We start from the raw sequence: 25,281 nt of genomic DNA, 5'->3' as shown, positions 1-25,281 counted from the left end.
TTGGTTATTTGTAGTGGACGTATGCATTAGAAGGCAGTTTGGGATTATAGGCTGCGGTTTGAAAAGTTCTAATGCAATGCTAAAAATGGGAGTGTTTTGGGTTATTTTGGATGATTATCGTTGGTTGTTTCAAAGAATCATTCCAAGAGATAGGTTATAATAGGAGAAATGGGTTTTTATAGGTAATCTACAAATGGGAGTGTTTTGGGTTATTTTGGATAATTATCGTTGGTTGTTTCAAAGAATCATTCCAAGAGATAGTTATAATAGGAGAAATGGGTTTTTATAGGTAATCTACAAATGGGAGTGTTTTGGGTTATTTTGGATGATTGTCATTTAAGATAGTGTAAGGAGGCTACCAAATTACTATAGTGATGTATAAATGGGTTTAAAGCAGACGTGGTGATTCCATAAACCGGTCTTGAGAGAGAGAGTACTAGGAACTACATGGATAGTTAAATCAAGATAAGTACCTCTAGTGTGTGTGGAAATAGACTCGGGCCTTCTGAACAGGGTTACACTGCCATAAATTCGTCTAAGATGGGTGAGAAACAACACAACTAAACTTAGTAGTTAGTCGGCACATGAGGTCGCTCCCCGAGATTTAGTATGACCTTATAGTTATGCATTAAAGGTTGCTAATGAAACTTCCACATTTGATATTTAGATGAGATGATGTCATACTATCCAAAATAGATGTGATAGGTCATGCAAGTCTGAAGAACAGGAAAGTTAGTTCTCTTAGTGATGAGATATGTCGTCCTCTTAGTGATGAGATATGTCGTCAAGTAGATCTATATTGCCAAAATTCGATGAACAACTTCTAGATCCCGATTGGGTTTGTAACAAGTAAGAGAATTGCTCAAAACTTCAAGCCCTTCATAGAAACTCTAAGAGAATTGCTCGAAACTTCAAGGCCTTCGTAGAAACTCAAATAGCTATAGAATTAGGCTTGAACTTCTTTTTTGTGCCTAGAGAGAAGCCCGTGGTAATTTAGTAGGAATTGAACGCAATAAAAGCCTACAAGTAGGTCACTTGCGGAGTATTGGTATACTCCTCCTCTCATTCTACATTTCTTTTTCAAGTGTTCGCTGACTATCGATTGAGGTAATTTACTAGGAATTAAATGCAATATGAGCTTACAGATACGTTAATTGAGGAGGGGAGCGTTCTTAATTGAGGAGGGGAGCGTTCTTGTAGCCCGAACACATTTCTCATATGTAAAGGTGGTGTTATTTACGATTACACAACAATTGTGAGAAGACAAAATTTATATATAGAACCTAAGGAACATACTCTTTCTTCAAAAGCCTTATATTGACTAATTTATTTATTCTTTACTGTGATTATCAGATTTCAAAAGAAATAGCATCGTCTATGGCCAAGTTTAATACAAAAAAACACAAAGATATTGAAAACTATTAGAACCCTTTAAAGTTATTACAACCTATGGAGGATAAGATGAGCCCCATGTTGTGGCTGAATAGTGACGTTTGAGATAGGAGCATGAGTATAACTTGGAGAAAGTTCAAACGAGAATCGTTGCAAAATCATCGATAATGCTATTTTTGCTTCAATCATTGCAAAGTTTTGACCGAGACAAATTCGAGGACCCCATCCAAAAGGAATGAAGCATACTTGATTCTTTGTTGCTTTAGAAATTCCCTCGGCAAATCGCTCTGGCTTGAACTCACTTGCATCTTCCCCCCATATTGTAGGATCTTGATGGATGCATACAATTGGAATGCCTATTGATACTCCAACTGGTAATGTCAGATTCCCTAACTTAGTTTCCTTGTGAATCTCTCGAGCTAGCATACCAACGGGAGGATATAGTCTAAGAACCTCATTTAGTATCATAGTAACCTATTAACATCAATAAAAGATAGATCGATATAATAATACTAATAAACTTCAAAAGAAAAAAAAAGTATTTGACTTGATTACTTACAATTTTAAGACGACTTAGGCCATCAAAATCAAATTTTTTATTATCACCAAAGACCTCGAGGACTTCCGCTCTTGCTCGATCTTGCCACTCGGAGTATCGACCAAGTAGAACCATCGTCCAAGCAAGCAATGCTGCTGTGGTTTCTTGGCCAGCAAAATAGAAAAGCCTGCATTCAGCAATTACTTCTTCGATACTCATTCCAACATCTTTCTTGTTTTTGTGTTCTTGAATCTCACGTGAATTTGATTCTAAGAGGATGCCCAACAAATCATCATTGGAAGCTTCACCTTTCTTCATAGCATTTTGTCTTTTGTTTATAATACCCCAAATCATGTCTCGTATATTGCCATTAATCTCATCCATCCTCTTGTTCAACTTGGTTGGAAGAAACCTAAAAAGTATACAATGTTTATGTTTTACACAATTTTTCAATCGGTACCAAAAATGTTATGATACCTAATTGTTGTAACGAAAGCGAAACCAAGATCGATCACACTCACACACCCACAAACAGAAAGTAAATGAAGAGATACAAAGATTTACATGGTTCGAAAAGAAGAAATTCCCCTACATCCACGAGTGATAGCCAATTTCTATAACCAAAGTGTTTATAAGTGTATTTCGCTCATTCTTACGCTACAAAGTCTCTCAACAAAATTTCTCCCAGTTGCGGCAAACACAAAGTGACAATGACTCCACCCCTCAAAGAGTTATGAACTAATTCTCATGAATCAAATAAACGAGAATATAAAACAAAAGGTTATGAACTAAATGAGACTTATGAACCAAAATAACTTATAGAATATAAACCACACAGAATTACGAACTAAATGAGATTTATGAACCAAAATAAATGAGAATACGAAGCTTATGTTACCTCAAACCCGGAATGAAGTAAACGCCTTTCATGACATATGCCATCAAGAGGGAAGCCCACTGTTTCAAGAGCTGGAAGATCTTCTTACCTTCCTCATAACTACTGCCAAATGCGGTTCGAGAAATGACATCTGCAGCCATATTTTGTAAATCAGGCCATACATCTAATTCACAACACCCTTCTTTAGTGATCATCATTTCCCATTTGTTAATCATCTCGCTACAACTCTGGGAGAATGCTGGAAACATATCCTGTAAAGATCTCGAAACTATTTTCTTAAGATATCATTAAATTCAGTAAAATTAGTTAATAACTAAAACAAGTTTACCTTAAGCTTTTCCATATGAAATGCAGGGTTGATGATCTTTCTATGCTTAGCCCATTTAGCTCCTTCAAGAGACACGACTCCACCGCCCATTCTTCTTCTAAAAGGAAACGAAGTTGTCTTACGAATATCATTGATTTGAGAGAAAACCATCTTCACTTGTTCAGGGTGTGTTATATATACTCTTGGAGTTGGGCCAATCCATGTGAAAGAATCCTTGCCTATAAATATAGTAAAAAGTAAGATTGATTGCACTCACACGCCCACGAACTAAAATTAAACAAAAAGACACAAAGATTTACGTGATTTAGAGTGAATAAATTTTCCTATATCTAGAAATGGTAGTCGATCACTATAATCAAAGTGTTTACAAGTGTATTTTTCACATTTTTCAACTACAAAATCTCTCGTACAAAGTTCCTCCCAATTGCATTGGTCAAATATAAAATTCAATCACTATAATCAAAGTGTTTAAACCATATTTTTCACCTTCTTCAACTACAAAATCTCTCATACAAATTCCTCCCAGGCAAATATAAAATTGTTAAACGAACACGACTCTCTACAATGGTATGATATTGTCCACTTTGAGCATAAGCTCTCCTGGCTTTGCTTTGGGCTTCTCCAAAAAGTCTTACCCCAATAGAGAGAGTGGAGAGAGTATTGTTTGATTATAAACTCATAATCATTCTCTAAATTAGCCTACGTGACTTTCATTATGCAACAAAAATGACAATAACTCCATATCTTAAAACAATGCTAGACAAATCTTGATGTGAACATAGCAATACTAATTCTCATATATGAATCAGAACAACATTAACATGGTTCATATATGAATCGAGTTACCGTATTGGTCGATAGTGATATGAGAGGAAGGGGTGGCGCGCGCAGCAATACGATGGGAGAAGCTGATGGGCTGCGTCTTAGCTTGGCGGACGGCAGCGGCAGTGTCCTTGGAATCCCCAAACAGAAGGCGATAAGAGTTGCCGGCGAGACCTTGGTGTCGCAAGCACTTCTCCAGCCTCTTCGGCGTCAACCACATCCAATTCAAGATCTTCCATCCCCATACTCCCAACAATCCCAAACCCACCGCCCATATCCAATTCCACATGCTTTCCCGATCCGCACTTCCCCAATTCAGAGCTTTTATAATCCACTTTTAGCGCACTTTCCCATTTTCCCTTTCTTAATTATTTATTTTCACACCCACCTCGTCAACTCAATTTTAAGCCATTCTTTCAAGATTGTAGTCTACCATCGTATCATATTATCTACTGACGACGATACGTATTAAGTCAAGGTTGAGTTTTATTTAAAAATAATTTTGTAAGTGCTTAGTTGTTATTTTATTTCTTGGTCCATTCGCCTTGTTGGGTGTTGTCACCTCATACGTCACTTAACATATGTCTTGGTGAATTATTTATTTTAAAACTTTTTCAATAATATCTTTGATTTTTTTTTAATTGATATTTAGTTTCAATTTATAACCAAAAAATTAGGAAGCCTAACTAAAATAATAATAATAATAAAGCATTGTAATGATAAGGTTGAAAATGGAGAGAAATTGAAGGCACCCAACTTGTCTCCATCAGGAATTAAAGAGGAAGAAAAAGAGAGAATAGAAAAAGAATTTGTCTGAATCTGCCACGTCATTGATTACGTCAACAAGTGGATAATACAAACAAACAAGACAAGACAATTTGTGTCATATGACTCCCCCTGTTTCACACGCATATTTATTGGTTTATGTTTAGACCATGATTTAAATATAATAGAACTTTAACATATATGATATTATCTATTTCTTTTACTTTTTATTTCATCCATCTAAACTTTTTTCTTCATTTATCTATTCATGATCTTACCTTTATTTAATCAATTTGGGTGGTAGAACGATGTTTGTGAGAAATGAGATATTTATTAATTTTAATGGATCTCGCTTTTCTTTTAAAAAGTGTCAAATGTTAGATTTTTTTTTTTTTTTTTTTTTTTTTGCATGGAAAGGAATTTGATTTACCGACGGAAATAAATGGTTTGATGATATGGAAAGGTAACATCTAAGGATAACTTTGCTAAAATATATGAACAATTTTCTGAACTATATTTTTCTAAATTTGAAAATGGATGATGATAGTACATTTGTTATTGCTCACTTAAATGAATTTGATTTATTGATGAACAAATTATATGTGTGGATGTATGGACGTTGAGCTTAGGAATGAAATATTGATAGAAGTTCATATCGGTTGAAATATTATCACTAGCCAGCCTAATAATTGTAGAGTCTTGTATATTTATTTTATACCTAGAGATAGAAAGAGATCTAAATATTTTAGGTAAAAGATTCAGAAGGTCTAGATTTAGATTTGTTAAGTTTAGATTGTTAGACTCTAGTATAAATACCTCCACCCTACCTAGGTTATTCAGACCTTTAGATTTGTTAAGTTTAGATTGTTAGACTCTAGTATAAATACCTCCACCCTACCTAGGTTATTCATCCAAGAAATCTAAAAACAATAAAAAAATAGTAGTATTCTACCGAGTGCTTGTATTCTCTTCCCGATTGGTGTTAATAAAGAGTGCGAGTGTTTCCCACAAAGACTTGTGTTCAACAATTGGTATCAGAGCAAGGTTAGCATAGGTTATCTAATCTCTTGGAATTCTTAGTATGCTCTATGGTTGTAGCTCTATCTGATCTTCCACATCAGAAACGATTTCTTGAGATTAGTAGTGAGTGAGTTTCTTTTGTGTTGTGAGTAGTCTGTGACTCTACAAGTTTTGTGTCGAAAGTGCTTGTTTGGTATTACTGAGGTATGGCCAACACGATGGGTGATTTCCAAATCGTTGGAGGAATAAAAAAACTCAACAACAACAACAACCACAACAGGTGGGCAACATGCATGATGTCCTATTTACAAGGACAGGATATTTGGGAGATCGTTGGTGGGTGTGAAACTACGCCGCCATAGGAGGATTCTAACGGCGCTTTGCACAAATGGAGAATCAAAAGTAGGCAAAGCAATGTTTGCCTTGAAAACCACAATTAGAGAAGAGATGTTAGAACATATTTGGGATGACAAGACACCGAAAGAAGCAGGGGACACGTTCGTGATGTTGTTCTCAAAGAAGAATGATACAAGACTACAACTTTTGGAGAATGAATTGTTGTCAATTTTACAACGTGACATGACGATTGATCAGTACTTCCACAAGGTCAAGTCGATTTGTCCGGAGATTACTGAACTAGACCCAAAGTCTGCCATTGTAGAATCTCGAATGAAGAGGATTATAATCCACGGATTGTGACCGGAATATCGAAGCTTCATTACTGTTGTACAAGGATAGCTCACTCAACCATCACTTGTAGAGTTCGAAAATTTGTTAGCCAGCCAAGAAGCCATGGCTAAACAAATGGGAGGCATCACATTGAAGGGTGAAGAAGAAGCACTCTACACAAGTGAAAGTCGGAGCAATAATAGGCTGTCTACCAAACGTGGATACAATGGTGACAAAAGAAGCCACCAAGGAACTTCACAACTTGAGAGAGCTTAGAAGAACGACAACAAGAGTTTCCAAGGAAAGAGATTTGGAGGTATTTGCTATAATTGTGGGAAGAAGGGCCACATGTCTAGAGATTGTTGGTCCAAGAAAAAGTCTGTTGAAAGCAATGTGGCAATATCCAAAAAGAAGATAGAGGATGAATGGGACGCAGAGGTACTATGTCCCATAGTAGAAGACGAGCTAGCACTCATGGCAATGATGGAAGAACATATCGATTACGAGGATGACTAGATCATTGATTCAGGATGCTTAAACCACATGATTGACGATCAAAGCGGTGCAATGGAAGAGGGGTGGCCCTAAGAGAAGGAAGTATTACCAGGCCTTGAGAAAATTGAAGAAATTCTTCTACAGAACACGGGGGAGCAAACTGAAGAAATTCTTCTACAGAACACAGGGGAGCAAACTGAAGAGATTCTTCCACAAAAGACGGGGGAGCAAATTGTACACATTTGCTTAAGTGCTGATGTGCCTGAAGATTCAAGTGACACTAGTATTGGTGAGCAAGAAGGGACTCAATCAAGCGAGCCTAGTGAAAATGAAATGACACCTCAACAACTTAGACATTCAGAAATAATCCTAAAGAAAAATCCAGAGTATGTCAATGCAGTAGAAGACGAAGTTAATGAGCCGGAGACATATGAAGAAGCATCACAAAACTCAGCTTGGCAGAAAGCGATGGAGGAAGAAACTATAGCCCTGGAACAAAATCAGACTTGGGAATTAGTGCCAAGACCAAGAGATAACTAACTCATCTCTTGCAAGTGGGCTTACGAAATAATGTGTACCCCGGATGGATCAATCGTGAGATACAAAGCTCAGACTATAGATTCAGGGTTCTCTCAAGAATATGGACTAGACTATGATGAAACGTTTAGTCCAGTGGCAAAGATCATTATCGTACAAGTTCCTCCAGTACTTACGGTAAATAAAGATTGGAAATTATGGCAGATGGATATGAATAATGCTTTCTTGCATGGAGAGTTAAACAGAGAGTTCTACATGGACCAACCGAAGAAATTCGAAAATGAAGTTGGAGTCATTGATCAATATATGCAAAATTCGAAGAAGCCTCATTTAGATGCGGCTCAACAAACCTTGAGATATGTCAAAGGTACAATCAATTACAATCGTTTATACAAAAGAAGCGAAGACTGGAAGCTAGCTGGATATAGTGATGTCGATTATGCAGGAGACCACGATACCCGAAGATCAATCACTGGGTATGTGTTCAAGCTCGGTTCGAGAACAATTTTTTGGTGTAACAAAAGATAACCAACAATATCATTATCAACTAAAGAAGCAAAGTACAGAGAAGCAGCTGGAGCAGCTCAGGAAAATACATGGTTAAAACTTGATGGAAGATTGACACCAGAAAATTGAGTATCCAATACCACTTCATTGCAACAATTAATTAGCGATCCGCCTAGCAGAAAATTCGGTGTTTTATGCTAGAACAAAGCATGTGGAGGTACACTACCATTTCATTAGAGAGAAAGTCTTGAAGGAAGAAATCGAGATGCAGCAGATCAAGACAGATGACCAAGTGACAGATTTGTTTACAAAAGGGCTCAACATGGTGCAGCGAATGAAGACTAGTGCTGAGGATCATCACTCGCCCAATAGAGTCAAGCCCAATAATTGTACTAGGCCCATTGTATATTTATTTTAGTAGAGATTTTAGGAAAGATAACTAGAGATTTTAGGAGAGAGAGATCGGTATATTTTAGGAAGAAGATGCAGATTTGTTAGGTCTAGATTGAATATCCTCTTGTATAAATACCCCTCCACCCTACCTGGATTATTCATCCTAGAAATCCAAAAATAATAAAAAGTAGCATAGAAATACCCCTCCACCCTACCTGGGTTATTCATCCTAGAAATCCAAAAATAATAAAAAGTAGCAGAATTCTACCGAGTGTTGTATTCTCTTCTCGATTGGTGTTAATGAAGAGTGCGAGTGTTTCCCACAGAGAGTTGTGTTCAACAATATCCCATCATTCTCTATGTATTTTTGCGATACTAAAATGTACCAAGATCTAAATTGTAGTATTTGTGGCACAATATTAAGGAGAACATAATAAAATTCATGAGTATTCTAACATCTGAGTATTCTGGAATGAAAATCGAAGAACATAGCAACATATTTTAACATGAGATTTCCAAGGACAATTAAGGGCAACAAAGTGATATGAGTGTTCATCAATAGACTTGCCATATCGACAAACATTCTTCGATAAGAGACTACCTACACAATGGATGGTTGGACACAAGTGGTTAGGCTACATGGGATACCATAGTCGATAGGCTCAGATACGGACCCTTGCTTTAAATCAATTTTCTTGCATAGTCTTTAGAAGCTGTTGGATACACAATTAGATTCTAGTACAATATTTCATCTACAAAAGAACGATTAGACTGAACTCTAAACTAAACCTTAAAGAATATGTTATGTGTCTGTGTATTATCAAGAAGCTATTCGTATGAAAGTGTTCAAATCACTTTATAAGAAATATTGTAGGTGCTCAATGTATTAGACAAGGTGGGTGAACACTAACTCATAGGTTTAGAGTTGGTCCAAGCTACTAATGAGATCATGCAGAAAATCAAGACTAAAATGTATACGACCTAAAATAAATAAGAGAGTCATGTTGATGTGAGACGTAGAGATTTGAGGGATTGGATAAAATATCCTTGAAAGTAACAACTATGCAACTATTTGTGTAAGTAGTCAGACATTGCACGTTTTTTTTTTTAGCATTCCCAACCATTCCATTCTCGATTGAAACCACGAGTGAATGTGGTTGTAGTCTCATGTACTAGGTAGGAATGTGTTTATTGTTGCACCTATCACCAAATTAATGATTTGTCCAGTGAGAGCTCATATATGTTATCTGATTATTGAGTCATGAAATACTTTTTTGACCTATGCATTATGCATATACATATATTAAGATGTTTTATTCGTTTTTTTTTTTTTTTTTTTTTGTTAGTTTCGTGAGAGTGCACAAATCTATAGTCTAGCATAGGGAGTAGGATATGGGTCCGTGTGCATCTATGTGGGCCTTTCACATTCAATTATACAAGACCCGTCTTAATTTTAGGTCCCACTCGTCATGAAAGACATTACATATATTTACATTTCTCAATCTCAACCACCAATCTTTTCTTTAATATTTTTCAGGTAAAGTCAAGTGGTTCTTGGACGGGTGACTACAACTACTATGAAAGCCATGAAACGATGCATTTTTAGTCCGCTTTAGCCTTTATGAATGTTTTTCATCGTTTTGGGTAAGCACGTTATTTGTTTAGCCTTTAAATTCTACTTTTAACATTGGTTTGAATTTAAGCTTTGGCTACAAGTAGAACCATTGAAACATTCTAGTAAACATTTTGAAATTTAATTATATCCTATTGAATTTGTTTGAAAAACATCACTAACAATTTAGCCACAAAAATTTTTGAGTTTGGATTAACAACAGATGATAATTATAATGTATTATCTATTCTCTATAAAAAAAAAAAAAAATAAAAAAAATAAAAAATAGATTGAGTCACCTAAAGTCGTATATGTGAGATTCTATATCGATGGGAAAGAGGAACGAGTGTCGGTGAGGACGTTGGGCTTGAACTGAATGGATTGCGTAGATTGAGTCACCTAAAGTCGTATATGTGAGATTCTATATCGATGGGAAAGAGGAAGAGTGTCGGTGAGGACGTTGGGCTCGAATTGAATGGATTGCGTAGATTGAGTCACCTAAAGTCGTATATGTGAGATTCTATATCGATGGGAAAGAGGAACGAGTGTCGGTGAGGACGTTGGGCTCGAACTGAATGGATTGCGCGGAGCTCGAGCAAGATGTATACTTGGGCTATCCGTACAAGATTCCATGTGGTCTGCTAGTTTGATGTGCAATTCTACAGTTAAGTGCACCCATTGTGCTTGCAGAAGTCCGCAAATTGGGAGCTTGAGTTCATACGAATTTGAGTTGCATGGTTCGACTTCGGATCTCGGCCGTTCATCAGATTTTCCCACCCAACGCCCACAATTCCAATTCCAATTTCCTCTCCAGAAAGCATCAATTCCTCTCCCTTATTAAGCTCTGTTCTTCACCAAATCATCTATTTCAAATCCATTCTCAAATCATCGTCTCTGGCCTCCAAAATGACTCATTTCTCACCACTGAACTCCTCCGCTTTGCTGCTCTATCGCCTTCCAGAAATCTTAGCTATGCCCGCTCTCTCCTCTTCCGTTACAACCTTCATTTCTCTCCTTTGCCATGGAATTGCATCATCAGAGGATATGCCTCGAGCGATTCTCCACGAGAGGCCATTTGGGTATTTGAGGACATGCGAAGACGAGGAATCAGACCCAATAATCTCACCTTCCCCTTCCTTATCAAAGCCTGCGCCACGCTCACGACGCTCCAAGAAGGTAAGAAATTTCATGCTGATGCCATTAAGTGTGGTTTAGATTTAGATGTTTATGTTCGGAACACTTTGATTAATTTCTATGGGTCCTGTAAAAGAATGTCTGGTGCGCGGAAGGTATTCGACGAAATGTCTGTAAGAACTTTAGTTTCATGGAATGCGGTTATTACAGCATGTGTTGAGAATTTTTGCTTTGATAAAGCTATTGAGTACTTTTTGAAAATGGGTAACCATGGTTTTGAGCCGGATGAAACTACAATGGTGGTTATATTATCAGCTTGTGCAGAGCTTGGTAACTTAAGCTTAGGAAGATGGGTTCATTCTCAAGTGGTGGAAAGGGGGATGGTTTTGAATGTTCAATTGGGCACTGCCCTCGTTGATATGTATGCAAAATCTGGCGATGTTGGATGTGCTAGACTTGTATTCAATTGTTTGAAACAGAGAAGTGTATGGACGTGGAGTGCAATGATTTTGGGGTTAGCCCAACATGGATTTGCCAATGAAGCCATTGAGCTTTTCACAAATATGATGAGCTCCTCTGTGACGCCTAACTATGTCACTTTCATTGGTGTCCTATGTGCTTGCAGCCATGCTGGATTGGTGGATAAAGGATACCATTACTTCAACATTATGGAGAGAGTGTACGGGATTAAGCCGATGATGATACATTATGGGTCGATGGTGGATGTTTTATGTCGTGCAAGTAGAGTCAAGGAGGCTTATGAGTTCATCATGAGGATGCCTGTGGAGCCTGATCCAATTGTGTGGAGGACATTGCTGAGTGCGTGCAGTGCTCGCGATGTAGATGGTGGGGCTCAAGTTGTGGAGGAGGCGAGGAAGAGGCTGCTTGAGCTCGAGCCGAAGAGGGGCGGGAATGTGGTGATGGTTGCAAACATGTTTGCGGAAGTTGGGATGTGGAAACAGGCAGCAGATTGCCGGAGGGCCATGAAAGATGGAGGGATGAAAAAGATGGCAGGGGAGAGTTGCGTGGAAGTTGGTGGCTCTTTGCGCAAATTCTTCTCAGGTTTTGATGGTCGGGCTGATTCTGATGGCATCTATGATTTGCTTGATGGATTGAACCTGCATATGCAAATGGTTAACTTCTAATTACTTCATTTACAAATTTTCTTTTTTTCCTTTTTCTTCAAGTTTCCGTCTTCTAAGGCTCTCAATAAAATCTCATAAGTTCAAAGATACAAAAAGAAAAGTAATGAAGCATTCATACTTGTCATGCTCGGGTGTTACTAATGATTAGTATGATGCATCATGTATTATAATTTGATGTTTTCTACTCATAGGATTTCATAATATGTGTATAATTTATATAGGTATGAGAAATAATATATTCATTTTTCTTTCTTTCTATGACTCTACAAGGATCTCCATCAATATATTGTGAGGTCGGTGTGTAAGAATTTGACGATACATATGAAATCGATGCATACCCACATGGTCTAGTGATTACAAAATCGGTAGGAGATTAGTGGGATTTGTGTGTATAAAATTAGTACACATAGAACTATGTGTAAAGTATTGATAAACATCCCAAGCATATGAAAATAACTACTAGAGTCCAAAGACAGGTTTTGGATTCCACTAGGAATAAAACACACGTTCGCATGTGCACGTAATTCTTGACTCCACTGAAGCCACTTGTAGATATTTATAATACTTTCGCTACACAATTCATGACATAGTCAAGGGTTTAACTTATACATTTATTTCAATGTTTTTAATACGTTCGTTAAAAAGTCCTTGCATTTCTAGTAGACACGATGTTTACATTTTGTGAAGTTAGAACTTACTCATAGTATGCAAATAGTCCAGTCGAGTTTTAAAAGGTCAGTTCGTTACAAAGAATTCAATCTTAGCCCTCGAAATCTCGAAATGGGTAAAATAATAGCATTAACTCAAAAAAAAAAAAAAATTATTTGAGATTTTTTTTCTTCATTAAATGCTACTGCACAATCAAACATTCAATCATTTTCAGTTGCATCAAGAAGAACAATCAATTATATCTGTCCTACAATTTCTACAATAGCTACATATGTGCCAACAATGGCAGTTACAATGCCTATCAATATGATTCCACTTATTATCACCGTCTCCAATCTGAGCCTCTTGTAATTCCCTGATATCTTCAAGTAACACACGCACGGCAGTATAATCGAAGCAGTCACGCTCAGAAACGCTCCGACGAGCGACATCAGAGAGCCGAAAAATGGAATTGCAAGAGCGACAATGACGTTGCTGACCAACAAGGTGGTACTGATTAGCATTGACAAGGGCTTTGTGTTGTAGTTCATTGGAAACCGATTCTTGATGGCATTCACAATTGGAACAGTCATTAATGCATATTTGCATATGGGGTTTACTAATGTTGTGTAGATTGCAACCAAAGAGCTGATTTTTCCTGTCGGAAGATTTAAGGTTATTTGTGATTTGATGTCTGACCCAAACATGGCGTATCCCATTACAGCCATGGAGGCATAGCCAAAAGTGCAGATGATGAAGCAGAATGTTAGAACCTGCACAAGTAGAAACAGCCAAATGGGTTACGAAAAAGTCGATGTGAACGAAGCATTCTTTACAAGGGTATAGAAATCTCTCCCTAGCAAATACGTTTTAAAAACCTTGAGGGGAAGCCCAAGAAGGGATAACTAAAAAAGGACAATATCTGCTAGTAGTGGGCTTGAGCCGTTACAAATCAGTGTCTGGGCGATGTGCCAGTGAAGAGGCTAAGCCCTAAAGGGGGTGGACACAAGGTTGTGTGTCAGCAAGGACGTTGGACCCCAAAGGGGATAGATTGGAGGGTCCCACATCGAGAAAAGAACGAATGCCAGAGAGAACGATGGCCCCTGTAGAGGGTGAATTGTGAGATCAAACATCGGTTGGGGAGGAGAACGAAACATTTTTTTGTAAGGGTGTGGAAATCTCTCCCTAGCAGACACGTTTTTAAAATCTTGAGTAAAAACTCGAAAGGGAAAATCCAAAAATGACAATATCTACTAGCAGTAGACGCGGAAGACGAGAAAATGGTAAATTTATGGCTTTTTGAACTTTGGTCCTTCATCTTTAACAAAACTTGAGGAAGCACATAATTGAAAAAGGAAATTTGTTTGCACTTACATTGGAGAATTGGCGTTTGTTCTTCATGGAAGTGTACAACGTTGGGAAAACCGGATGAGCACAATAACAAAAGGCATACAAACTGATAGAGTTTGAAATCCCTTTCCAGTTGATGAGAGTTCCTTTCTGTTGGAATCCAATTCCATCAAAGGCACCACACCAAAAAACCGAGCCAATGATAACAGCCGACCCAAGCACTCCGCTAGCCGATATGTAAGACAAAAGACTCAAGTTATCGAGCCAAACCGATGGCAAGATAACGAGAGCAACGACGATGACAAAGAAAGCTTGCCCCGAAATCATAAAGCCAAGAAGTTCAAACTCCACATTAGGGAACATGTTGTTCAAGTTATCACCTTCAAGAATTAGAAACCCCGTGGCAACCAAGTAGAGCTCAACATACATGAAAACTGATACTATTATCTTCCCATTCCTTCCAAAGGCAAGCTCTCCAACCTCTGGATATGTTGTTATATCAGACTTGGCATCCATACATCGCTGGATCAGCAGTCCGGTGTAAAACGTCGCCAAAGCGATCACGAAGAGGAGGATTAGACTTAGCCATCCGCCCGACGCGAGCGCGTAGGGAACGGATAGAATCCCAACTCCTGAAAAATGCAACAATCAACCAAATTGTTAACAAGTCAGTCAACTAAAAAATGTGTTGTTTGTTGAGTTCATATTATCCACACAAATTTAGGTTTTGGATAAGATTTGAGTGTTTGAACCTGATAGAGTATTCATGAGATTGAAAGTGGCTTGGAGGAAAGAAATTTTTGGTGAAGTGCAAGAATTGTGGAAACTATTTGATTCCACTTCCTCCAAACTTAATACTTCACTTTCTAGCTTCTCTCCAAGCAAGAGGGGTACCCTCAAAAATGAATCTAAGAACATCTTCACCTTCATTTTTGTGTTGAAAAACTATGAACAAGGTCAACTCAAGAGAGATTTTGGGAGAGAGATTGTGAAGAACATGTTTGTGTTTGGGCTTCTTAAATAATGAAAATTAAGTCTTGAAAAGTAAGATGAGTAATTCGAGTTGCTTGGGATTTTTGATTTAAGTAATGCATTTAACACGTGAAAAAGTTGAAATAATGGCATCAAGTTTTGGTCGTTTAGCAATAAAAAAACATGTTCAAAAAACATGCAACCGACACTGATTTGAAGTGAAATTGTTGATGGTAGGGTAGTTTTCAGCTTTTATGTACCATGTGTGGAGAGAGAATACCCAAAACTATTCTTATCTAATTGTGTTCTTTCTCAATCACATTTTAATTATTGAAACTCATTTTAAGATTTGTTGTCTTTAACTTTATTCTCTCTTTTTGAAATTTAAAAATTGAAATTTGTCTCTAACTTTATTCTGTGTCCCGGTCATTTTTGTACCAATATATTTCTAGATAACGTTAATATTTAATATTTGAGTTCTTAGTTCCTAAATTTCCTTTTAAGAATTCCATTTTTCAAGTATTCTATTTAGTTTATGCCTTTCAAAAACTTCTAAATATTTAGAATCGAGGATTTTTAAATAGTTGTTACAAAAGAAAATTTGATAACGATCGTGGAAATAAACTTTTGAAAAGGGCCAACATCAAACCAAGCTAAACAAATTGAAAACGATTATATCGATGGTCAAACAAACTTAAATCGAACTAAATAAGGAAAATCGACCATAAACTCAATTGAAGTTCAAATTCATTGAATTTAAAAAAAAAAACCATATGACACTAGAGACCTTTATTAATTTAAGGGTTAAAGTTTATATTTTGTTTGAAAAGATCAATTTAGAATTAATTATTGTTGATTAGGCCTATTGGAAATCTGGGTTTAAGTTCAATCGGAAGAATTTGGGCTCAAATATGCTTTTTTGAGGCTAAACAAACATTTTGAAGCTGTTTGGATTTTTGGGTTTAGGGTGTAGGGTTTAGGTTTGAGGGAGAAAAAATGAACTAGAGGAGGGCAAAAAATACATCACAAGACCCCTCCAATCTTCTCACAAATCAAACACAATTTTCAGCAATGACTCGGTTCTTATCCTAAAATATCATCACTAGTCCAATTAAGTCAAACTCGTAGCTATATGGGCCTATTATCTACAAAGTTTAGAAATAAATATCTAGATATTTTTAAGAAGAAAAATGATTCAGATATTTTAGGAATAAAGATACCTAGTAAAAGAATTTAGGTATTGTAGAAATAAATTGTCTAGTCTCTACTGTAAATATTTCTCCACCCTAAGTATTCTACCGAGTATCTTGTAATCTCTTCTTGATTGGTCTTAATAAAGAATACGAGTGTTTCCTACAAAGAGTTGTGTTCAACTATCTGATATTAGAGCGAGGTTGGTGTAGGTTGTTGATCTCTTGAAATTCTTAGTATACTCTGTGGTTGCAACTCTGTCTGATTTTCCATATCAGAAACGATTTCTTGAGATTTTAGTGAGTGAGTTTTTTTGAGTCGTGAGTAGTCTGGGACTCTGCAAGTTTTGTGTCGAAAAGACTTTTTTGGTATCACTGAGGTATTGCCAACATGATGGGAGATTTCCAAATCATTGGAGGAATTAAGAAACAGAACAGCAACAACTACAACACGTGGACAACATATATGATACCCTACTTACAAGGATAGGACCTTTGGGAGGTCGTTGGCGGGAGTGAAACTGCACCGCCAGAAGAGAATCTTAATGGCACATTGCGCAAATGGAGAATTAAAGCAGACAAAACAATGTTTGCCTTAAACACCACAATCGAAGAAGAGATGTTAGAGCACATTCGGGATGACAAGACACCGAACAGCATCAAGTAAAATGTAGTAGTATTCTTGACCTTTGAATTTTGTACTCATAAACTCATTTCACACGTAATGGGAGGTTAGCCTCAAATATATTGGATCCTTTGAGATCTTGGAGGCAACTAAGAGTTTGTGGAGAATTGTTTTATGTAAGAAATGATTACTACTATGCATCACATATTACAATTGATATTTTCTACTCGTGGGATCTCAATTATGTGTATGATTTATAAAGGTATGAAAAATGTCATATTCATTTTTCCTTCTATGACTCTTCAAGGGTTTCATTAATATAAAAGTATTTAGTTGTAGGGTTAGTGTGTATGAAATTGATGCATACCCACCAAGTCCCGTCATTATAACATTTGTAGGAGACTAGTGGGTTTTAGTCCCCACGGAAAATGAACAAAATGTTTGTAAGCATATGTAATTCTCGGCCCCGATCAATATTTTTTTCTAGGTAAGGGAAAGAACTTCGTAGTCAATAACAACGCTACATTTGGCTTTCACATTTATCTCAACATAATCTATGATAGAAGCAACATAATCTGTGAAAGAGTGAAGTTCTAGGCATAAACGTTCTTAGAGAAGGAGATGGAGAGTTTGGCACTGACATTTGGATGAGAACGCCCATGTATAGATTTTGACCAGGATATGAAATTTGAATTTAGTACCGAATGTCCCGATGTTCTTACGACAAGGTCATGTTAATTACTTCTATTTTCTAAAAATGTAAAAATATCCCAAGAGATCAACATAAGTTATTTTAACATGTTTTATCCTCATTTATATACTTCAGGAAATTTTTTTTGGAGGTTACTCAACAGAGGATTATTCCAAGCATAACTCATTTAAATTTAGAGTTCTTGTAATTGAGTTACTGAAAAGTAAAGTGCACCTAATTTGTATTGGTAGTAACTTTTGATTCTTTTAAGCTTTTCATAGTCATCTTATCCTCATAATCACTCTCATTCGAATATGATATCGATTTATTCATGTACTTCTCCTTTACTCAAGTGTCATAGACTCCATGATAGCCAACCATCATTGGTAAATATTTTGGAGTTTAGTGTGAGATCCCACATCGATTGGAGAGATGAACTAGTGTCAACGAGGACACTGGACCCCAAAAGGGGTAGATTGTGAGATCCCACATCGGTTGAATAGGGAAACAAAACATTCTTTATAAGGGTTTGAAAACCTCTCACTAGAGACGTATTTTAAGAACCTTGAGGGGAAGCCGAAAGTGAAGGTCCAAAGAGGACAATAACTTCTAGCGGTGAACTTGAGTTATTACAAATGATATCAGAACCCGACACTGAGCGGTGTCCCAGCGAGGACGCTGAGCCCTAAAGAAGAGTGAACGCCCGGGAGGTGTGCTAGCAAAGACGTTGGGCCCCAAAGGGAGTGGATTGTGAGATCCCACATCAAATAAAGAAGGGAATGAATTATTTTTTATAAGAGTGTGGAAACCTCTCTCGAACAAGTCTTATTTGATAGTAGTGGACTATTACATTCAGGCTCCTGAAGCTCCATGGAAGATCCATCTCAATGCTTAATAGCATGGCTACCAACCCTATTCAAAAGGTTCTTGGCCATGGTCATCATCTTTAGGATGAATGGGATAATGGGTTAAGAAGGAAGCTTAAAGATAATGAAAATTTAGAGTGGGCGTCTCTTTTGCCTCTATTATTTGCCTCTATTATTTGCCTCTATTATCCTCAATGGTTATGGGAACTTAGTCAATACCTAGCCTCCATTTCTATCTAAACAAACATAAAGGAGTTAAAAAGTAGTTTCAAAAAAAGAGTAATAATGTATGAATTGAATACGTAACAATAAAACAAATCAATTCAGACAAATCCACATAACCAAAACACATAACAACAAAGTAGGACGCAAATCAAACGTTTGGCAAAAAAAGGTGTTGTTGGAAAGCTCCATCTTTTGCACTTCAATGGAGCCTTGTCTGGCACGTGATCACTTCCTCTTAAAAAGCCATCTACTTTATCAATCTCAACTTTTCTTTCTTTTTTTCTTTTTTTTTTTTTCTTTTTCTTTTTTTAATTAAAAAAGGAAAATATAAGGTTTTGGAATTTGCTATAATAAAAAACAAAAATAAATTATTGTCCTATTATCCCATGATTGATTCTTCTGCCTCATCGGTTTCCATGCTGTTTTTTTCTTTTAATATTTTCTTAATAATAAGAAATAAACAAATATATAATCACTTCTATTTTAGCTTATATATTCATTTTCCTTCCATGGGTTTCTCGTTTGTTCTTATAATAATGTTAAATTATTATTTTAATTCAATATGTAATTTTTTTACTATTTTTCAATTTTATCTTTTTCCCCCGAATAAAAGTTAATATTAAATAATAGTAAAATATAATAACTCGAAAATTCAGTAAAAAAAAATAAATTTTAAAAATTAATAAATAAAAGAATCTAATCTGAAGCTTTCTTTTTCCTACTCTGCCACCCCATTGGAAACTAATAGATGGCTGAGTTTGACACTTCAAATAAATCAATCATTTAAAAAAAAAAAAAAACAATTTAAAAGTTAAAATTTAAACACTTATAAATAAGAGACTTTTAAATTTATTTAGATGAAATTACGTTGTCAAGTTTGAAATTATTAGTAAATTTGTCATAAATTTTTTTTAATTAGTTGAAATGAACTATTGCAATAATATAAATATTCTACTTTATGAAAATTTAATAGTATATTCCATTTTAATAAACAAAAAAGCTTTTACAAGATAATATTCATAATTCCAATAAATATAAAATAAGAATCCGAACAATATAAACTATCCAACCCAAATCATTTTTGTAAGTTTGGATTGGATTAAATTTTTTAAAAATAAAAAATTTGGATTGGTATGACTGTTTTTTAGTCGGTCAACTCGACCTATCCAAAAATAACTCTATCTTAGGTTTAAGATTATTACTAAAATTAAAAAAAAATTAAATAATTAAAAAAATACAACATGACAACTCAAGCAAATCCGAAAATGGATGATTAGGTTGGGTTAGATTAGGTTGTGAACTCTATCCTAAGTTACTCACATTATCAATCCAATTAACCTGAACTTTTGAGTTTGTCCAAAATATTTTCTTTAACCCTAATTCAGGAACACTTCTCATCGTTCTTTTCTATTATTCTATTATTTTGATAGATCTTAAGGGCGTGTAATTTGTTTAAGAAGTAGGTTTAAAATATTTAAACTACATGAAAAACACATTCATAAAATAAAATAATATTACTAGATTGAGAATCATATACATATCAATATGAAATTCTCAACTTGTATCTAAGTTTCTCCTTATTTTTCTTCTTTTTTTTTTTTTTTAACTAAAATTCAAAAGAATTATTAAAAAAATATATAAAATTTAAAGGATTTGGTGAAATTAGGGAGAATACCAAATAAAATATTCCCTTTTTGAGCAAAAAAAAGATAGAGAGAGATAGAGAGAGAGAGAGAGAGAGAGGATAAGAAATGGAAGCAATTTGAAAGGCTTGAAGAAAAAGGTACACACAAGAGGCAGCGGTGGGCGTGGCTATGGCTACGGTAACGGCGGAATTAAACCACAAAAGATAAGTAGAGAATTAGAACCTGAGAGAGCGTTGAGTCCATTGAAGCAGGTTTTGATGAAGTTGGTGGCGCCAGCGCCGTAGGCGGCGGCGGCGGTGGTGGGTTGCAGCTCAACGTCGTTTTGCTTGTCTCCGTATAGAAGTGGCTCACGGAGGTGGCCCGGTAATGTGGTGTCGACCGACTCACCCATGGGAGAAAGAGAAAGGAAGAGAGAGAGAGAGAGAGAGAGAGAGAGAGAGAGAGGAAAGGTTACGAATAGGCTAATGGGTGAATGGCTCTTCGATTTAGGCTCCAATTATGTGCTTAAAATGGTGCTGTATTTATGTACAAACAAAAACTAACTAAAAACAAAATCATTAATTTTACTAGGGGTTACAACTTCACCCACCCTAATTAACTAACCCAACTTGGGTTACATTCTTTTTTTTCTATTTAGATTGGATTGAATTTTTGAAAAATAAGAAATTTCCACACTTGGGGTGAAAGTTCTTTGACTCCACGTCTCATAACAATGTTAGACAAACTTTTATATAGACATAGCAATAACCGAATGAATTTCAATAGTTGGGTGCATAGGAGAGAGGAATGTACCAAAAATGTTCATGGATTCATGAATTGAATTTTCATGACAATTTACAATAAAAGTCTCGTACCCATGGAGATAAGATTCTATGCCTGCTTATGAATTCATGATCTTCTGCTTCATTAGCCAATGTGAGGTTACTCAAAAGGCTTCGTACTAATAAAGATATAAACTCATGATTTTCATCTTAATTAGCTAGTGTGTGATTACCTATCTCAATAATTCTCAACAATAACTCGAAAATAAGGTTACAACTCAACCAACACTATCCTACTTCTAAGATTATTGTGAATATTAAAAATATTTGACGTTTATAATAAAGGTTAGTGATGCCTTGTAGCTCGTAAATATTTGATATTTGAAATTTATAAGATTTTAGTTATTAATATAAGTGGATAAGTATAATTTTTTAAATAATTAAAAGAAAAAGACAACTCTAAACACAACACAAAACCTAAAAATAGATATTTGAAAATTAACCTAAGTTTTAAACTACAAATTGTTTCTTCATTAATGCAAAGTGACATGACTATGGTATAGAAATTAGACCACATGTCAAACATCATTTATAACATTAATAATGCAAATTAGTGTAGTAATTGAAGGGTAAAAACTGATTACATTATATGTTATAAAGTAATTAATTAAATGACATCAAAATTAATTAAATGATATAAATGATATGATCATAACTATTTATATAATAGAAATTGAGTGAGTTGTAAATAATCTCATGACATATTACCTATGCTATTTGCGTAAGTGGATTAGAATTCACGCAATATCTTAATCGAACTGCATCTTCAATTCAGTCATCTTACCCTACACATGGGTATCGATCTAGAGCTACTGCACATGTGATTGGGTTCGACTGCAATCTACTCACAATTCTCTCCTAGCTATTTTTTCTCGATCAATTTAGATTTTTTTGTTCCCGTTATAGGCGTTCAAAGTGAGATTGTTGGTAAGAGGTTTGTTCTTTCCTTTCTTCCCTCAATTATTTTGGTTTAAGCTCCATTTTATTTTTAAATGTTTTGGAGATGTTTTTCAGCGTGAATCACTATTGGAACGTCATTGGAGACATCGTCGGATAAATGAGGTTGAATGTTTCGAATTTGTGGGTGAAGAAGAAAGATTCAAGACCATTGGATTTGGGTTGGGTAGGGCCTTCAAACCCGAAGCTCAAGTGATCAACCCATGAAAGCAGCCATGTGTGCAAATGACCCTAGGGATGATTCTTGACACAATAAGTTCCAAAGGCTTTTATCTAAGAAGTTAAAACCTAAGTTCTACAAATGAACTTTTGGGAGACTTGAAGTTTTAAGTAGTTCTCTAATTGATCGTAGACCTATTTGGGATCTGGACACCATTCTCTTAATTTTATTGAACTTAATTCGAGTTTGGGAGTTGTTTATCCTTTCTAGTGTTACAAATCTACTTCGACATATTTGTGTTCTGGGTGAACCAACTTTTTATTCTATAGATTTAACTAGAGTACATTACCTTTGAAGTGAATTATCAATATCATAGATTTAGTAAGATCGACGGTATAAAAAAATAGGCTACTATGCAAAATTAGGGGAGCCAATTTCCATAATTGAATTCTAAGTTATGATTGTAACAACCCTAAATTTCTACATACTCAAAGTCGCTACTAACGTTTCATAAACATCATTTATAACCTAAACTTCGAAAACGCTAAAAACAACTTCATCTCTAGAAAACACAACCCTGGTCTTACGTGTTTAAATACGAAATACTGTCATTTAGAGAAAATGACAATAAATACAAAATAATTTAAAACAATGAAATGCAAAAGAACCTATTCTAACCTAAAACTAGGAATTTAAATATGAGTTTACCTTATGCACGTGTCACAGTCTCTACTCACGATGTCACCGTTCTCCATACATGTGTGTCTTGCCTTTACCTGAAAAATGATGTGGCAAACGGCTTGAGTACTTCGAAAAATACTCAGTAAGTGGCCTCACTATAGGGGTCATGCAAATGCAAACACATGCAATCATGCTCTTGGGACCTATCTCTATTCTCTAATGGTGGCTTCCAGTCTCGGACTAATATGGATGTGTAGTACTTCCCTACACACGACTCACATGTGCGAGTGTGAATCCCCAGGGGGCTTGCACACCCCCTGGACCCTCTCTGATCAAGCTATCTGTAGCGCCATTCGGAGGTCAGCAGAACCCCTTGGTGTCATGCTCCCCATTAACACCCTCATCATTATACTGTGCGCGTTCGCACTCATCGTCTCTAGGGAAGTATCCCTGTGCTTATGAACATACAATATGTATGAGGTCCCTTTAATTCCCATCTTATCATCTCTCCTGACGCAACTCTCTAGTCTCATATCATTGTTACATTAAGTACACATGCTCGTTAGATATTTATATTAACATCATTTTCATGCTCTTAGGGTTTTTGTCCTATGTCGGTTATATCATGTTTAATATCGAAAACATTAACATATTAAGATAAACGTCATGCAATCATCATACTCATCATATTGTCATAGAGTGTATCAAACATATCAAGTACGTCGTCATTCATTGAAATATATATATTACACACATCATACGATACAACTCATACATCATAAATTGTAACTCATACAATTTCTAGTCTATCCTATCCTATAGTAAGGTCATTTACTTGATTAGCCTTAATCAAAGTTCTATTTAGCTCCAAATTTGGTTGCTTTCAGGTTTAAATTCGTTCTCACTCACCTAGAGCCTTCACCTATTTTGAATATAAACTTAATTAAGTTAATAAAAAATTGAATGATATGTTTGCATTGTTTCTACACTATTTGGTAATAAACTTAAATTAAAAAAATAAGTTAATATTATTTCATGCTCGTTGGATTATATTCCCATATTTTTACTTTTCTCGTGTTTTTTGTTTTTTTTTTTTCATTATGTTTAGTCGTTTTTGTCTTTTTGATTTTTTAATTCTGTTTACGTTTCCAATAGATTCTGATTTTTTTTTTTCTTTTCTAACCATGGTCATGTGGATCATGCTACTCTTTTTTTTTTTTTTTTTTTATTCTGTTTATATGCAACTTTTTTTTATTTGGTTTACAGTACTTTTGACTTTTGGCCATTGTGATTCTCATTTTTCTTTTCTTTTTGTTTGGCCATTTTCAATCCTCCTGATTTTATTTTCTTTTTTGTTATATGGTTTCTAATATGGTAACAAAATTAGGAATAAAATCAATATTAGATTTCTAACTAAAATCTAAATAAGGTAACAAAATCAACCTAAAAAAAAAAATGTTGTTTGTTTTTGCAGGAGGAGAGGTAGTTTACTTTTTTTTTTGTATGGTTGTTACTTGTGGGACTACTTGTGTAGTATTAAATGGAGCATTGTTAAGCTAGCACTAAGGGGGCGTATTGATTTCGGCCTAGGCCAACAAAGTAAGTGCTCTACTATTAACATGGTTGGATGAATTGAGTGATGCATGAACGACATGTGCTCTGGAGTCCCTCCATTTGCCATATTTGATGATTGTTATAACGTGAATTTTTTTATGCAATGTTATGACTTATGTTATGCTATGTTATGTCATGACTACATGATGATGTATTATGACTTGTGTTATGCTCTGATATGTCATGCACACCATGTTAGCATGATTGTTTTCGAGACTGTGAAATGTTGTTTTCGTGAAAATGTTTATGAAAGACGAATGTATGATCAACATATTATATGATTTGAAGTTATGGGGACCTCATGCATTTTTGTGTGTAATATGCATCGAGATACTTCCCTGTTATGATTAGTACAGACACGTACCTTACGACATTTATATTTGCCATGATGTTGTGATACGATATTGTGTACATCACAATACTATGTAGATACCTTTCCCTCCGTGGCTTCGACAGTGCGAGTGTGCCCTAGCTGAAGGGCAAGTCAAGAGGGTACGTATACGCCTGCCTGGTGGGTCCATGTTTGAGTACGTGGGTTTGTGTAGAGAAGTACTACACATCAATTTTAGTTTGGACGGGA

The 25,281-nt window shown here is 35.7% G+C and overlaps 3 protein-coding genes across 5 annotated transcripts; 1 reads left to right on the top strand and 2 right to left on the bottom strand.

The window, feature by feature from the left end:
- Positions 1 to 1,298: 1,298 nt before the first annotated feature.
- LOC111792333 (cytochrome P450 72A397) lies at positions 1,299 to 4,402 on the bottom strand. The gene is made up of 5 exons (XM_023673725.2): positions 4,003 to 4,402; positions 3,157 to 3,374; positions 2,829 to 3,079; positions 1,952 to 2,342; positions 1,299 to 1,866 (listed from the first exon to the last, which is right to left on the bottom strand). Exons 1-5 carry the CDS (start codon positions 4,265 to 4,267, stop codon positions 1,441 to 1,443), a joined length of 1,551 nt encoding a protein of 516 aa, XP_023529493.2. The 5' UTR covers positions 4,268 to 4,402; the 3' UTR covers positions 1,299 to 1,440.
- Positions 4,403 to 10,417: 6,015 nt separating this feature from the next.
- LOC111792568 (pentatricopeptide repeat-containing protein At2g36730) lies at positions 10,418 to 12,511 on the top strand. 2 transcript variants are annotated; one of them, XM_023674074.2, is made up of 2 exons: positions 10,420 to 11,152; positions 11,426 to 12,511. In XM_023674074.2, the coding sequence occupies exons 1-2, from the start codon at positions 10,711 to 10,713 to the stop codon at positions 12,253 to 12,255; spliced, it is 1,272 nt and encodes a 423-aa protein (XP_023529842.2). In that variant the 5' UTR covers positions 10,420 to 10,710; the 3' UTR covers positions 12,256 to 12,511. The 2 variants fall into 2 exon arrangements, with proteins under 2 accessions (XP_023529841.2, XP_023529842.2); XM_023674073.2 differs by having other exon boundaries at positions 10,418 to 12,511.
- Positions 12,512 to 13,075: 564 nt separating this feature from the next.
- On the bottom strand, positions 13,076 to 20,973 carry LOC111792361 (amino acid transporter AVT1I). 2 transcript variants are annotated; one of them, XM_023673768.2, is made up of 3 exons: positions 20,691 to 20,973; positions 14,278 to 14,885; positions 13,076 to 13,676 (listed from the first exon to the last, which is right to left on the bottom strand). In XM_023673768.2, exons 1-3 carry the CDS (start codon positions 20,857 to 20,859, stop codon positions 13,161 to 13,163), a joined length of 1,293 nt encoding a protein of 430 aa, XP_023529536.1. In that variant the 5' UTR covers positions 20,860 to 20,973; the 3' UTR covers positions 13,076 to 13,160. The 2 variants fall into 2 exon arrangements, with proteins under 2 accessions (XP_023529536.1, XP_023529537.1); XM_023673769.2 differs by lacking the exon at positions 20,691 to 20,973 and adding an exon at positions 15,006 to 15,778.
- Between the last annotated feature and the right edge of the window lie 4,308 nt (positions 20,974 to 25,281).

This window comes from Cucurbita pepo, chromosome 4 (genome assembly GCF_057944985.1).
Source record: "Cucurbita pepo subsp. pepo isolate OVF chromosome 4, ASM5794498v1, whole genome shotgun sequence".
Taxonomy (NCBI): Eukaryota; Viridiplantae; Streptophyta; class Magnoliopsida; order Cucurbitales; family Cucurbitaceae; genus Cucurbita; species Cucurbita pepo.
This window is presented reverse-complemented; position numbering and strand designations above follow the sequence as displayed.

Coding starts and splice junctions, on each gene's coding strand:
- LOC111792361 (XM_023673769.2), bottom strand. CDS start 15,183: ATGAAGGTGAAGATGTTCTTAGATTCATTTTTGAGGGTACCCCTCTTG. Junction 14,886..15,005: donor TCTCATGAATACTCTATCAG/GTTCAAACACTC, acceptor TGCATTTTTCAG/GAGTTGGGATTCTATCCGTT. Junction 13,677..14,277: donor ACAAACGCCAATTCTCCAAT/GTAAGTGCAAAC, acceptor CTACTTGTGCAG/GTTCTAACATTCTGCTTCAT.
- LOC111792333 (XM_023673725.2), bottom strand. CDS start 4,267: ATGTGGAATTGGATATGGGCGGTGGGTTTGGGATTGTTGGGAGTATGG. Junction 3,375..4,002: donor TATCACTATCGACCAATACG/GTAACTCGATTC, acceptor CTATATTTATAG/GCAAGGATTCTTTCACATGG. Junction 2,343..2,828: donor TACTTCATTCCGGGTTTGAG/GTAACATAAGCT, acceptor TATACTTTTTAG/GTTTCTTCCAACCAAGTTGA.
- LOC111792568 (XM_023674073.2), top strand. CDS start 10,711: ATGGTTCGACTTCGGATCTCGGCCGTTCATCAGATTTTCCCACCCAAC.